This window comes from Vanellus vanellus (genome assembly GCF_965231255.1).
Source record: "Vanellus vanellus genome assembly, chromosome: 19".
Taxonomy (NCBI): domain Eukaryota; kingdom Metazoa; phylum Chordata; class Aves; order Charadriiformes; family Charadriidae; genus Vanellus; species Vanellus vanellus.
Window position 1 is genome coordinate 8,313,280 of NC_138924.1, and position 14,607 is coordinate 8,327,886.

General features: G+C 40.6%; 1 protein-coding gene across 1 annotated transcript in view; it reads left to right on the forward strand.

Moving 5' to 3' along the window:
- Positions 1-14,607, forward strand: part of SPECC1 (sperm antigen with calponin homology and coiled-coil domains 1) — a 73,255-nt gene that overhangs the window by 32,757 nt on the left and 25,891 nt on the right. The window contains exons 3-6 of the mRNA XM_082493303.1: positions 1,337-2,904; positions 4,773-4,980; positions 5,655-5,728; positions 6,285-6,463. Coding sequence (XP_082349429.1) covers positions 1,337-2,904; positions 4,773-4,980; positions 5,655-5,728; positions 6,285-6,463 — 2,029 coding nt within the window. The remainder of the gene's footprint in view (positions 1-1,336; positions 2,905-4,772; positions 4,981-5,654; positions 5,729-6,284; positions 6,464-14,607) is intronic.

Here is a 14,607-nt window from a genome sequence, read left to right on the forward strand (position 1 = left end):
GGGGTTATGAAGTTGCTTGCTGCATAGGGCAGAGAGCCCGTTCCCCCTTTGGTCTTAACTGCCTTTTGATTTTCTGTGAATGCTGCAAAAAGAGCCTCCCAAATGTGGAGAGATGTAATTAATTCTAGGATTTCCCCCCCAGAGTCTTTCTGGAACTTGTTTTTACTGCAAACACTGACTCGTTAGCCCTCTCTGTTTGCATAACTGGCCTGTGCATCCTGTTTATGTGGCTACATCAGACGATATCTCTTCATTGTACCATAACTCAAAACTTTATGGCTCAGTACTTCAGGGCTTTTCCTTCTGAGTAAGGTCCTGAAAACAGGAATTTCTTAAATTCATAGTTTTGCCACTTGTTGTGGCATATAATACCTCCCCTTTGAACCAGCTGCTTTTTTTTTTAACCAACTTGTTAATACATTTATGGTTAGGATGGCTCTTGTTTCTTCAGTACCAATGGTCCCATATTTCAAAAGAGAGCTTTGAAAGATGAAGATCAGCAGCTTGGAAACTTTATTTCCCTTGTCTTCATAATGCTTTGCCATTAGGTTGGTTGGACACAACCCCTTCCCCAAGAAAAAAAAAAAAAAAACAAACGGAAACCAACCAAACTGAAACAGAAAAAACAACCACCAAAAACAAAGAGAACAGCATCAACTCTCTAATTGCCTTTTGCTCTTCCTCTGTAAGAGGATGGGAATTTATAACATGAAAAATCTCTTATCCATCTCTACAAGAAGCTGCAGCAACACAATTGTCTTAGTGTTAGAAATGTCAGGAGACAGTTTTGGATTTCACTGAATCTTCAGTCAGCATAGATGTTTCAGACCTTTTTTTATGATGATCTGCATCACTGGAGCATAATGCAAATACATTAGTTCCATATGTGATAAAATACTCATGTGATAAAAGTACATTTTTTTTGCAAAGAAGGTATTTTTTCCTAACTTACTGAACTTTTCCACATAAATACAGTTTAAATAGTAGCTTAAATTCAGCATTTCACAAAGTAGTGTGAAGAATTTTTTTTTTTATTTTCAAATAATTAATATCTTGGTATTAGGGGTTGCAGTTCATGTATTGCAGCATCTACATATTATATTATTACACTGGGAAAAACTTCAGCAGACTGTGTTCCCTCGCGGGGGGTAGGAGAGGAAGAAATGCAAAATAATACAAGCCTTTGTGAAACATGAATCCACGCACAGAGTCATGACTAAACCTATTCAAGCACTCAGGTGTTTTTTCCAAGACTGCACTAGGCTCTAGCATTGTTGCCCTGTGACTTGTTTTCTTCATGAACTAACCTGATTTGCCTCACCTCTTTCTCTTCAAGGAACAGTTTCAGCTGCAAAGCGCACAGGGATTCCAGCCCCCCGGGAAATATCATCATCTGTATCCAGAGAGAGAGCCGTACTGCGTGGTCAAACCAATACTAGGAAAACACAACCCAGCCCCACCTCTTCTGGTACACCGACTCCTACCAAACACGTGCGCCCCACTAGCAAGTCCAAGCAAGAGAATGAAACTGGTGACAAGGCTGTTCTGGAATCTCAGGTTAAAGAACTCCTGGCAGAAGCAAAAACAAAAGATTCTGAAATTACCAAACTCCGTTGTGAATTGAAGAAATGCAAAGAGAAAGGGTCACTTAATGCTGAAGGAATGGGTGCTTCCAACCAAAATTCAGAAACAGTATCACCTGTTGACATAGATCCATTAATACGGACCCTTCAGGAAAAAAACAGGACTTTTCAAAAAGAGCTTGCTAGCCTGGGAGAAGAAAATCGTGTTTTGAAAGAGAAATTGCTTTATCTAGAGAACTCTCCTCTCTCAGACACAACAACGAGCAGTGGAGGTGACAGCAGCCTCCCAACCCCAACTACCCAAGAATCCAGTTTTGGAAGCCCATCAAAAAATGTGTCAAGAGGTGAAATGGATGAGCACAGGCAGCATGTGAATGGGGGCGCACTGCGCAATTCAGGTTCTTCCAGCAGTGATGTAACTAAAGCTTCCTTGTCACCTGATGCATCTGATTTTGAGCATATAGCAGATGTACCTTCCAGGCCAACATCCTCCAACAGCAACCACTTCAAAGGTTCCAAATGCTCCACTACAGGAAGTTCTCCAAACAATATTAGTGACCTATCTGTTGCATCTCTTACAGAGAGAATACAAAAAATGGAGGAGAATCACCACAGCACAGCAGAAGAATTACAAGCCACTTTGCAGGAGCTGTCGGATCAACAGCAAATGGTGCAGGAGCTGACAACAGAAAACGAGAAGCTAGTGGAAGAGAAAGCTCTCCTTGAGACTTCCTTTCGTCAACATAGAGATAGAGCAGAACAGCTGAGCCAAGAAAATGAGAAGCTAATGACTCTCCTCCAAGAGCGATCCAAGAATGAAGAAAGCAGAGCTCAAGAGGGGAAGGTCCTTGAACTGGAACAGAAATGTGCAGAAGTTCTTGAAAAAGCACAATTTGAAAGAGAGAAATTGCTCAACATTCAGCAACAGTTAACCAGCAGCCTACGAAGCTTAGAAAGGGAACATCAAGATGCCCAGCAGGTGATTAAAAGCCTGAGAGAAGAAAATGAGAAACTGCTTAAACTTCTAGAAGTGGAACAGCAGAGCAACAGCACAGTGACAAAAACTCTAGAGGACTGTAAAATTGCCTTAGAAGGTCTAAAAATTGAGAACGGCTCTCTCAAAACTCAGTTAGAGAGTGAGAAACAAAAGGCTGCAGAAATCAATGCGATGGGATGTACTACTGACAGCTCTGAGGTGCAAGAGATGCTGAAAGTAGCCCATGCAGAAAAGGATCAGTTAGAAGCATCTTGTACTGAGCTCAAACAAGAGCTGCTGAAGGCAAACAGTGAACTGAAGCATATTCAGGGTCTGCTATCTAAGGTAAAGCAGTAACAGCTGTGAAATATAATGATTGTTTATCTGTCCTTCCGTAAATAGGTAATTGTTGCTCTTTACATTGTTATTGACCCATGGATTATTAGTGTCCAGGATTTAAATTGCACAAGTTAGTTTTGAATGGAAGCTGGGGTCGTATGACACTGTCTCTGTTTCTGCTGCTATATGCATATTTTCCCAGGTATAACTGTTAGCATATCTGTGTTCCCATAGTCAAAACTAATTTCCCCTAATATCTTCTGCAGAATTTACTATTTTAGTAAATAGAATTTTGTTTATCAAAATTGGAGCAAAGGACAGGTCAATAAAAAATTTCTTTGATACGATGAGAACAAATATTAGTGAAAATCACTTGGTAATCCAGATGGAGAGAAGGACACGAGTAGTTAGAAGCAAATATTAAATTCTGAATAATTAATCATGATTAACTAGTAGTGATCTATAGGTGTCATTGGTCATGAGAACACAAGGACATGAGCTCAGAGAAGCCGACTTTTACAGCAGCATGACTAATGATGCAGGGTCAAGCTCCAGATGAGGTTATTTTCATAAAACTAAAATATTTTTAGAAAACTGAGGAGGATTCTGTTTTGGGATAGGTAAAGTAATGGCAAAAACTAATTTATTTCAGAACAATTTTGCTCTGCCTCATTTGGTAGTTTGTAGCTTTGCTCCAAGCAAGCTTAAGTCAATTACGGTTTCTGTTTTCTGGGTGATCCCGAATGTTCAGAAGAGAATTGCAGTGTGAGGCGTCGTAGAACAAGTATTAATAAAGCACAAGCCAGTGATCATGTCCCACTGCTGCAGAAAGAGTGATAATGTGTGCAGCCTTTCCTGTCCAGGGAAGGGATCATGAGAAGAACAGTAAAGTTGGCTAGTTGCAGAGGAAGAGAGCATTGCCAAAAAGCACCTCCATGATTTGAATGCTTTAGAAAATCCAGATGTCCTTTCAGCTGAAATAGGTGACCAGAGCAAATGGAGCTAGCAGAGGAAGCTCCCGAGTGCTTACTGGAGCTGCAGTTTATAAAGAATAAATGAAAAACTGCTGAGTGCTCAGACTCTGTACCAAACTTTTATTGCTTGGTTTGGAAACCACAGATTTCCTCCTTTTTACTCTTCCTTTCCCTCAAATTAAGCTGTTTTGAATCATTGGCTATTTGTGACACCCAAACAAGACCACAGGCTTCTGTAAGGCTGCCCTTCAGTCAGGCTGTGCCAGTGCTGCTCACTGAATTGGCAGCCTACATCTTGCTTTTCCCTGGCTTGTTCATACTCAGGGATCTCCCCCCGAACAGGGAAGCATTGATCTGTGGGCCTGAGCCAACAAACTGAAGTGCGGCAGATTCCCCTTCAGTGATTCCAGATGTCCTATATCCAGAAATATACTTATCTGCAGTAACTAGCTCTACTATGTGTGTTTTCACAATCCATTGAAAATGCACATAGTAAAAGCAGCAAAATTGTTAACGTGGATGAACTGATTGTTGTCTTACCCCTAAGGCAGTGATATCGCTCTCGTAATGTGATACTTAAATAGATATGGAGCTTTCCAGGAACATAATTCCTCTCTGCTCATTACCTGCAGGGATTGGTTTGGAATTCTGGTCATCATATAGAAAATTTAATTTCTTTTGTAGCATTTTGTTTTATTGTCTTTATTAGCAGGAAAGAAAACTGACATTCGTAGCTCATCTGTTTCCTGAAAGTGTCTCATTCGGGTTGAATCTCAGTTTGTACAATGCTTAGAACACAGGTTCAATTCTTAAGTCCATGAGGTGCCCAGTAAAATCTCTAAGGAGTGATACCTTTTGAGAAATAAAGACAGACTTGCAGCTTGCTTTCCGCCCTTCCAGGCTGAGAATGAGTGTGGTCAGCTGAAGGAGATGTGTGACCGGCAGGCCGAACAGCTGAGCAGAACCAGCCAGAAGCTGCAGGAAAAAACATCAGAGAATGAAGCAGATATAAAGAACCTGAAAGAGACCATTTTCGAGTTGGAGGACCAGGTGGAACAACATCGTGCTATAAAACTTCACAATAACCAGCTCATCAGTGACTTAGAAAGTAGGTGGAGCTGAAAAAGGGATTTAAGTGAACTTATTCAGGGAGCTCAGGGCTGCAACAGAGAGGCAGCGGCATGTCTTGCTATGTGTGACAAGGGCCTCACTTCAGAAATACTCCAATTCTGGCCGGTCCTTTCTGTTCGTGCTCAAAAATCACTATTTTAAGTTAGTGCTATAGAAATAATATTAGAGACAGTCTCTAAACCTTATTCGTCAGCGAAGGATGTGTTGCCCATTCTAGAAACTGGAATTACTGGCTTTTTAAAGAGCTTTTAGGGAAAGGCACTGGTGAGAGGTGGGAAGTCGAGGTTGCTATCGCGGTGTGGAAGGGGAGCTGCCACCTGGTGGAACAAGGGGCACATTTCGCTTACCAGGGCTACCTCGAGTGCTCCAGGGGCGCATGTACTGATTAAGCGATCCTGCACGTGTGATTCTGTAAATTTAAAAGACTGGTTTAATGCCTCAAAATAATAACCTATTTCAGAGATGTTTGAACGACAAATCTACTCTTGATTCCATTCCTGATCTATTGACAGAGTATCTTAGTTTCAGTTTAGTCTCTTTAATGCTATTACTGGAAGCAAACCCAAATAGGCTGCTTTTCACTCCCATTTTAAATTTTCACCCTTGCCCTTGTGTGTTTAATAATCTTTTCCTTTTTTTAACCGTTCTTAGGTAAAGCAATGAAGCTGGAAGAACAAAAACAAGATACAGAGAGGCAGCTGAAGGCTCTGACTAAGCAAATGAAGGTAAGGCTTAGACTCCATGACAAAGCTAAATTGAGCTTTTATTGCATTATTGTATTTGAGAGAAGTGTTGTATTTCTCTAGAACAATTGTAGAAAGCTCTTCCTGTGTCCTTTCATTCTCCGTTCTCTTCACTCATTTCTAGCTGTTTTTTTGCTTGTGAAGGAAAAATATAATACATCCTTTGCAAATTACTTTTGCTTTTTCTACCTATAAATTTGTGATATTGGAACAGCTGTTCTTGCTTCACAGATTCTCAGTAGCAGTGAGTTCTTTTCAGCAACAGTGCTTGTAGTAATATCACAAAACTGAATGATCAATAGCTGTAGGAAGAACTTTATACTTTTTGTATTGGAGTGGAGAGCTTAGCATCAGTTTCTTTGGCAATGCCGTTGGTACTGTATAAAGAGGCAAGTATTTAGTTTGATCTTGGCATCATCTTAAAATTGTGGTGAAATCCTGGTCGCTTGTGATCACTCAGAGATCAATAACTAAGTGCTCATCTCAAGTAGGTGCATTTTTACATCAAACAGTTTGGGGTTCTAATTGTTCTTTCTAGGAAGATACAGAAGAGTGGAGGCGTTTTCAAGCTGATCTGCAGACTGCAGTGGTTGTAGCTAATGATATTAAGTGTGAAGCCCAGCAGGAGCTCCGTGTGGTAAAGAGGAAGCTTCAGGAGGAAGAGGAGAAGAGTGCCAGACTGCAGAAGGAGCTGGATGAAGTGAAGGGCAGCAACAGGTTGGTTACCCACAAAGGCCAAGATTTGATCTCTGTGACTGCTAACATGCATGCAAACAGTGCTTTGTCAATAACTATTCATTGGCTTGGATGTGCATGTTGTCTGTTTTTAACTCTTCTGACAGATTTTGTTGTCTTTTATTCTAAGATGTTCCTGTTCTTTTTCTTTTGGCATTCTAGTTCTGTCAACTAAGCCATGAAGGTTTTAATCAGCAAATATTAAGTAACAAAAATTGCCAATATCCTCTTATAGCTTTGTTCTCAGTATGGTATTTCACTGTGTTTTATTGCCTTCATAACTCTCTGTGCAGCTGTATTAAGCCATCTGTGAAAAGATTCGTTCACTACATAGATTTGGTGGGACATCAGAAGAGAACTACTTATACGTGAGCGGAGTCAAGGACTGTATATGTTCAAATTAAAATGAGGACTAGCTGGACTTCTTTGGTCTGCAAGTCACATGTTGACTGAGCGATCAATGCAAGTACTAGGATTCCTCATCTCATACCTCCTGTCCTTAATTTGAAACCTGTTACGTGATTAACTGTGTTCAATGGTGTGGACTGTGGCCGGGGTTAGCACTTAGCCCAGAAGTGACTTTGTCATGCAGTGGACGCACCTGTAAAATGATTGCTGTAGTCTCAATGGTTGGAGGGGGAAGAGTAATTGTGAACCATTCAGAGATACACCCCAAAATGGTAAGCTGTACATGTGGGGCTTCCCTCTGTGGGAGCATGTAAGAACAAAAGTGACTTCTACAATTAAATTGGGAATCAGTCCAGGTGCCTTACAATGTGGCTTCTATGCAGTGCATGACCTTTTATGTACCACCTTTTATTCCAAAAATCATACTACAATTGAAGTACTAAATAAGCAGAGATGTAAACCAAAAGATGTATTAGAAGGAAGAATCAAAATTTCTAAAGACAGTGCTCTGCTCTTTCTTTTGCACTGATGAAAACAGAGCCAGCAGAGCTGCAATGATGAAAATTTGTACAGGGGGAATGAAGAAAGACAAAATAACACAAACAGTGGTACTGTTTATCAGAAATGTGTGCCAAATTAATTTTGCTCCTCTACATTTCTCCATTTAATCTCTCTCCTAGTAGATTCATGGCCACTAGTAGAATAGCCACAGGAACGTGGTGAATCCTGTCATTTCTTTCAGGTGGAGTAACGGTCCAGCTTTATGTTGCACATATTTGCTCATCGATTTCTATTCAGGAGTTTCCAGAGCAGCTAGTTGTACGGTAGATGGGAGTAAAAAGATGGGAGGGCTTTTGTGCAGAGGTGTATGGATCAGAATTCCTGGACTGAAGAAACAGAAATACTTCTTTTCAGAAAAATAATGCGTTTAAGCTGCAGTTTCATTATCAGAGTCCCCAGTGGAGGCAAAGAAAAGCTATTACAGACTATGTATTCAGACAAAATGATTACCAGACAGTACTAAAGTTCGGGGCTCTGTTTCCATTCTTAATTTGTTCTTAATGAAATTTCTCTTGTTTAGAGCAGGGTCCACGTATAAGGGCAGGAATTGTGTATTTGTAGTTTCCACTCTTTATTTTTTGGTTTTTAATCTGAAGATGTATTTGATAATACTTAAACTGAATAGAAGATGATCTGCTGATTTGCAAACTGAGATGTTTGTCTTCCATGTATAAGGAGCATGGCTGCATTGTCAGCTCTTTGGCATAAGAAGCCTGAGCTGCAAATACTGCTTTTGAGATTAGATCCCCAGAATTCCCAGAATCCATACATACATAGTTCCAGAAGGAGGTATTCAGACATGTATTTAAGTCAGTTTTGGCATTTGTCTCTCCCTCCCTTTCACATACATATAGATAGATATATGTCTGTCTTTGCGTCATGTTGACTATGTATAGCTTGCTTTGAGTATTACATTGGTCGTGGAGCCAGATATACTGTCTGCAGTGAGCAATATGTATTCTTTTTCAAAGACAGGTGCTGAGACCAAATTTTGCATCTGTCAATTTAAGTATAACTTATTTGACTCATGGTGTCCATGCAGAGAGTGCAGAATTTCTGTGCTGAGCGGCATGGAGAAGGTAACGAAGCCTGCATAAGTCATTGTATAAACAAACCAGTGATCAACAGCTAAACACTGAAGTTGTAAAACTGTACTGACCTATAAAACAAATTCTTGAAGTTGCCAAAGCTCCTGCTGAGCGCCAGTTCTCCACTCCCAGTTCTTTGCATTCCTGAGGTCACTATCTTCCCCAGCACCTCAGCTTCTTTCACCCAGAAAGTTCTGGTGATATTCCATCGTTGCTTTTAGTCAACTTTCACAAATGCTGCTGCTTAGAATCAGCAGTAGATTCTGGTACCTGTGGTGACTTTTAATGCATGCTCAGCACTGGTGGAAACAGTTTGTAGCATGCTACCTTAACACAGTCTATAAAGTATTCCTCATATTTGCTAATGCTGAGCAGCTGTGCACTCAGCGGAATATCTGACAGTCCTTAGGGAAAGTTTCCTGTCTGATTTTTAAGCTCTGATTGGAAAACGTGCCTTCCAAATAGCTTGCTACTCAAAGGTTTTTGGCAAAATCTCAGCCATCTCTTGAGGGTCATTAGACTCCACCTCATAAATTGATCTTGAAGCCAATTTATCTCCTACGACATCCTGCCATTTTAATGTTTGCCTGTGGCTGCCTGAGTTCCTGCCTCCGAGCTTGATTTCACCGTTACATTCTTCTAATCAGACAAAAAGTCACTTTTGGTTCAGGAACAGCCAAAGAACTTGCAGAAAAAATCCTGATGAGGTCATCAGAGTTCATCTGAATGAAGGTAAGCGCCTCCCAAAGGCATTTTTAACACAGATTATATGTCTAATTCTATGACTAAGAATGTTGTGGGGGGAGGTTGGACCAGCATCAAACAAATGGAATAAGGAAGAGAGGAGTTAATTTGTCCCAAGTTAATACTGATTGAAACCTGTGAATTGATTAACCCATGTTTCAGACAGTCTTCTGTGGTATTTTACATCCTAATTAATATTATTTATCTGCAGTAAAATGCAAACGTTACAATACACTGTTCTGTAACTGTCTCCTCACAGGTGGTAGAAATTGAAATTATATAGTCTTTATCCTTGGAGGTTTTCAAGACCAGACAAGATAAGACCCTGAGTAACCTGGTCTGACCTTGTAGCTGACCCTGCTTTGAGCAGGGAGTTAGACTAGGTGAATTCCTGCGGTCCCTCTCACCCTGAATTATCCTATGATCCTGTAGCAAGTTTCGTCTTTTCAGAACGCTCACCTTGGAAATAAATTCACTTTTGTAGCTCTTTTAGGATCAAGTATTTGAGTGGGGAAGAAAAATGCTGTATTGGGTTTGGGTCACAAAGAGAGAAAGTTGTTGCTGAAAGTACCCAAATTATGGATGTCTCTGGCTTCATTACACACCCATTTCAAAGCCTTTCTGACAATACACTGTTTAGCAGCAGTGAAAGTTTCAAGGTCTTGCTTTGACTCTTTCCCTTCAAGTTCTCCAAAATGATTTTGGCACTATAACATTATGTGCCTTGAACCAAGAACATGGAGGGAAGGCAGTTGGGCTGGCAGGGAGTAGTACTAAGAAAACAGAAATTATATCTGTATTTAAATCAGTGACTTCTTAGAATAGTAAAAAAATGTAACCAAATATTCAAACAGGAGCCTAAAGTGAAGATTGTGATGTATCCCACTAATTTGCTTCTGTTCTTCCTCCTAAAGTCTCAAATGCCACAGCATGGCAGTGTTACATGCTTTTTCTCCTAGAAATAAGCTTGTACTCTATGTGTATTAAACCCTGCTGTCAGTCTGTATGTGCTGATGTGCTGCTCATTTGTGCCTGTGTTTTGCAGCTGTTCTGTCTTAGAGGTTTGATAGTTCATTCTGCTCTCACTGAAAGTAAGCGAACTAGAATGTCAGAGCGGGGTCCTTGAAGTACTGTTTGTTTGCTCTAGTTAGTGACTCCTCAGAGTTGTGGTTAGGTTTTGTGTTTGTTTTTTGTTGTTTTTTTGGTTTGGTTTTTTGGTTTTGTTTTTTAAACACTGGATGGCGATTATTCCATCCTCTTTGGCATAAGGATCCTGAAACAGAAACTCTGAGCTAGTTGCCTGGATGGGTTCATTAACCCATTTTGAATGAATGGTCCTAAATGATTAGAGGAAAGCCAGGAACACCACTGTCCCTGTCCTTTAAAACTGGTTTCCTGGCTTTAAATACTTAATTTCTTCCCGAGCAACAGAGATATCTTTTTTCTTTTGTATTTTGAATTGTTGTTTGCTTATTATGTCCCAAAGCTGAGTTAGTGGAGTGTTAAGGCACTCCTTCAACTGTCCTAGCAACACCATCAGCATTTTCCCCTGTCCCCTTTATTTAGTGATGATGGGATGATTAACTGTAAAATAGAGAGCTGTACCTCAGGATGGGCATTGTATTGCTTCTTATAACTTCCCCGATTGTTGTCTGTATCTCCATAGGTGCCTGATCTCTACCAGCTAACACAGCCCTGAATGGATGCATAGCCAGGCCTGTGAGACACTTCAGGACATACCTTCAACTTGCAGCTGAAAAAGGGAAGTTTCAATTTGAGAAAGCAACTCCAGTTTTTTATGGCCCTGCAAAGCCCAGTGTATCATGAAGTGTGAATGCTGCTCAGGTCCACCTCCTCCCCATGGGCAAGAGTTTATTTCTTTGTTTCAGAAGGCTTCTCTCTTCAGAAGACTCCACGAGGCGGAAAAAGCTCTGAATTAGTCTAAAGCCAACTAGGCCATAAGAAGTAAACACAGAGATCTGGGCAACTGAGAGAACTGAGAGCTCTTTTGGAGGGATGGGGGTATTTGCCCTGAAATAGAAATTCCAACATGCCATTTTCAGCTTAAGGAAAAAATGAAGCTATGAATGTGTATGTCTAATTTCTAAAATTTAATGTGCATACACATTTGGAGTTGTCCGTATAGTATTATATTCATAGATCTATCTGTGTGTGTCTAAATACACGTATGCATACAGATCAGTATGTATGCAAACACACGCAAACTCAAGCGATAGGCTACTGAAATCCAGCAGGAAAACTGAAAAGAAATGTGAAGTCATTTATTCAGTATCAGCTGCTTTGGTTTCAGATTTTTAATACTGTATTGACAAGGCACTCACCACTGGGTGGCATGTCTGACTCGGTGTGTGTTAGGAAGCAGGGTGGTGCCCAAGGAGCATGTCCTGCTATGACTTTCACAGAGAATGTCCCACGTGAGGTTTGTCCTGGCTGTGAGAATTGCAGATGGATGGAGAGATCAGAAGGAAAATAAATGAATATATCAAGCCCTTAGTAAATATCCTCTCAGAAAGGAGTTTTTCTCATGCTCTTAACTCAGGCGAAGTATATGATGATCAGGGAGAACTTGTTGAAGTTCAGCTTTTGCAACAGGAGACACCTGGAGAGACCTTTACTTGGATGCTAAGGAGAAACTCAGAAGTCACCATCTCTACCAGGAGATCATCAGGATTCGTTCCAGGACTGGAATTTCGTGTTTTGGCTGTCAGATTCCCATCCTTTCCTTTTGGATGTGAAGACCTAGCAAAGGCCTGGTCTCAGAGCAGGCTGAGCTAGTAGAGAATTCTGCGGGATGTCGTGGCTTTGGCATGGCCTTCACCTTTGTGCCGTGCTACTGGAGTGTATGCATATATGCACACTTGTGTTGCCTTTCTTTTCTGTGCTGGCAGCTGTTGAATGTTGGTTTTTATGTTTAAGAAATATATATTGAAGTGCCAAATAAATGTTTAAGTGTCTGGAATTGTCTGCTGCCTGCCCCTGGCCTCTCTTCTGTTCTGTGCATCAGTAGCTGTGTGTCTATTCTTGGTGTTCCTTACAGTTCAGGAGGATTCACAACAATGACAGGAACTGTGTCAAAGACCAGATTGCAGAGTAATTATTTCTGAAAATATGGTTCTGTGGTCCTAGGCCACCTGTAATGAAGAGGTCATCGGAGCAGTTTAGAAATTTCACAAACCCGTGAAGGCTGCTGTTGCCAAAATCTATACATTAAGCACAGAAAGACTTGCACCTTGTTGGCAGTCTGTTGTCCACGTATTCCAAACCTGAAAACAAGGACATTAAGTCTCGCCATTAGAGAAAAGCTCACTGCGTCTACTTCTCTCACCAATGAATGAATGAAACTAGGCAGTGGTTTTGTGAAAAGGAATGCACATTTTAATTCCTTTGTGATTAAAGTGCTCTGCTTCCTCCCGGAGCTGCTCCACTTAAGCCAGCTGCACTTGCAGTGTTTATCTATGTAAGCCATTCATTCTTGTTTCAAGGAAAGCATACAGCAGTAGATGACACTTTGTTCAAATCCATCCTTTTTGTAGCAAATCTTGCTTAGTCGTCTTGGATGGCCTAAGCTATACTAAGCTGAAGAAATTCTATGCACAAGGAATCATTTTTGGTTTGATGTTATGGCTTGTCTTTAAGTCATCTTCTCCTATACTGTCCTCCTGAATTAGCTTGCTCCTGCAAGTTAAGCTTTTACTCTTCTGCTTCTCTATTAAGAAACCCATATATGTACACATACATGCATCCCCTTATCATACAGATTTTTCTCTTTAAAAATGGAAGGTACTTGCCAAGTTTCATAACTCTCCATTGCTTGTTGGCTGGCATGTGTGGTTTTAATTGAAGCACTATTCTTCCTGTCTTTCATGCCGAGGTTTGCAGCATGAGAGGCCTCAGTTTTCTGATGTGATTCTGTTTAATCTAGGAGGTTGTTTCAGGGTGCATTAGAAGCCTATTACAGATATGCATACTTAAGATTACAGGAAGCATCCTAACAAAATTGGAACCGGTAGTAGCTCCAGCAATTGAATCTTCATAATTACTCTGTACAATGACAGAATAATGGCATGTGATTTCTCAATTGACTTTTCCGTGACATGGCATAGGGGCTGGTCTAGTTACTCTAACTTTAACATGTTTGCATCCTTTTGCAATCAAAGGCTAGGCTGAGGAGGACTAGTCTGTGAGGTTTGAGCTGTTCTCAAAGTTTAAATCCTAACCACTGAAGTGATGGCTGCCTAGACCATACCTCTGGCTTGCCTTATTCTTAAGATTTACCAGTTGGCCTAAAGGGATTTACTATTCCTTTCTTACTCTGATAATACTCCGCAAACCTTGTGCATACCCTTGTTACTTGGATAACTAGACAGAACTCTTGCATAGTGGCCTATTTAATTCTTGACAGTGTAATGGGTTGCATTGGGTGATTTGGTCTCTTGAGGCAGAAATCTATCCTTCCTCCATACTTCAGTAGAAGCAGGACTCCTATAGCTTGTGTTTTTCATATAACTAAAGTGCAGATGTTATCACCTGTTGATTTATTTCTTTATGCTTTGTGAAACCACAGAAGAAAATGTGAAAGGTAGAACATAAAGTTAGTCAGCAAAACACTGGCTCCTTCAGAGCTCAGTGAATCTTACCCAATCTGCCTTTCCTCCTTATTGGATTAAATGGAGAACGGAACTGAAATGGCTTTTTCTCCAGCCATCTGCCTCTGCAGGCTCCCCCGGCACACAAGGAGCTTGAATGAATTAGCAAAGAAATAGCCAATGTCTGTTTAAAGACGGCACCTTCTTAAACTCTGCCAAAAATAGAAACATGAGTCACTCTCATTCTCTTATTCATTGGCACCCTTTAGCCCCTTGCATTTTGTAGACTACGATGCCAAAAGGGAAAGAAAAAGACTCTGATTTCTATTTTTACCTCAACAGAAGTTGTTCAACCCCATAGGCACTTCTGGATGGAATCCTCCAGCCTTCTTATGAAATAATTTCTGGTTTTGTGTTCACGTAGCTCTTGGTGCCTACTGTACTTAAAAGTAGGGAAAAGCGGTCATACCTCAGAACTCGTAGATCAGCACGCATTTTTTAAGCAGCTAGGAGATCAGGAAAGTGATGTATAAATACTCTCTTTTTACATGACTAGACTTTGTTATCTAATTGCAGCTTTCCTAAACTAAAGCTAGGTAATTACACTCGAAGTCTGAGAGCTGCCGGGTAAGTACAGTGTCAGTGCTAAGCAATGTCAGCCAGATCTGTAAGATGCACAACTAGAAGCAACAGTTATACTCTGTGATTACATTTGCTG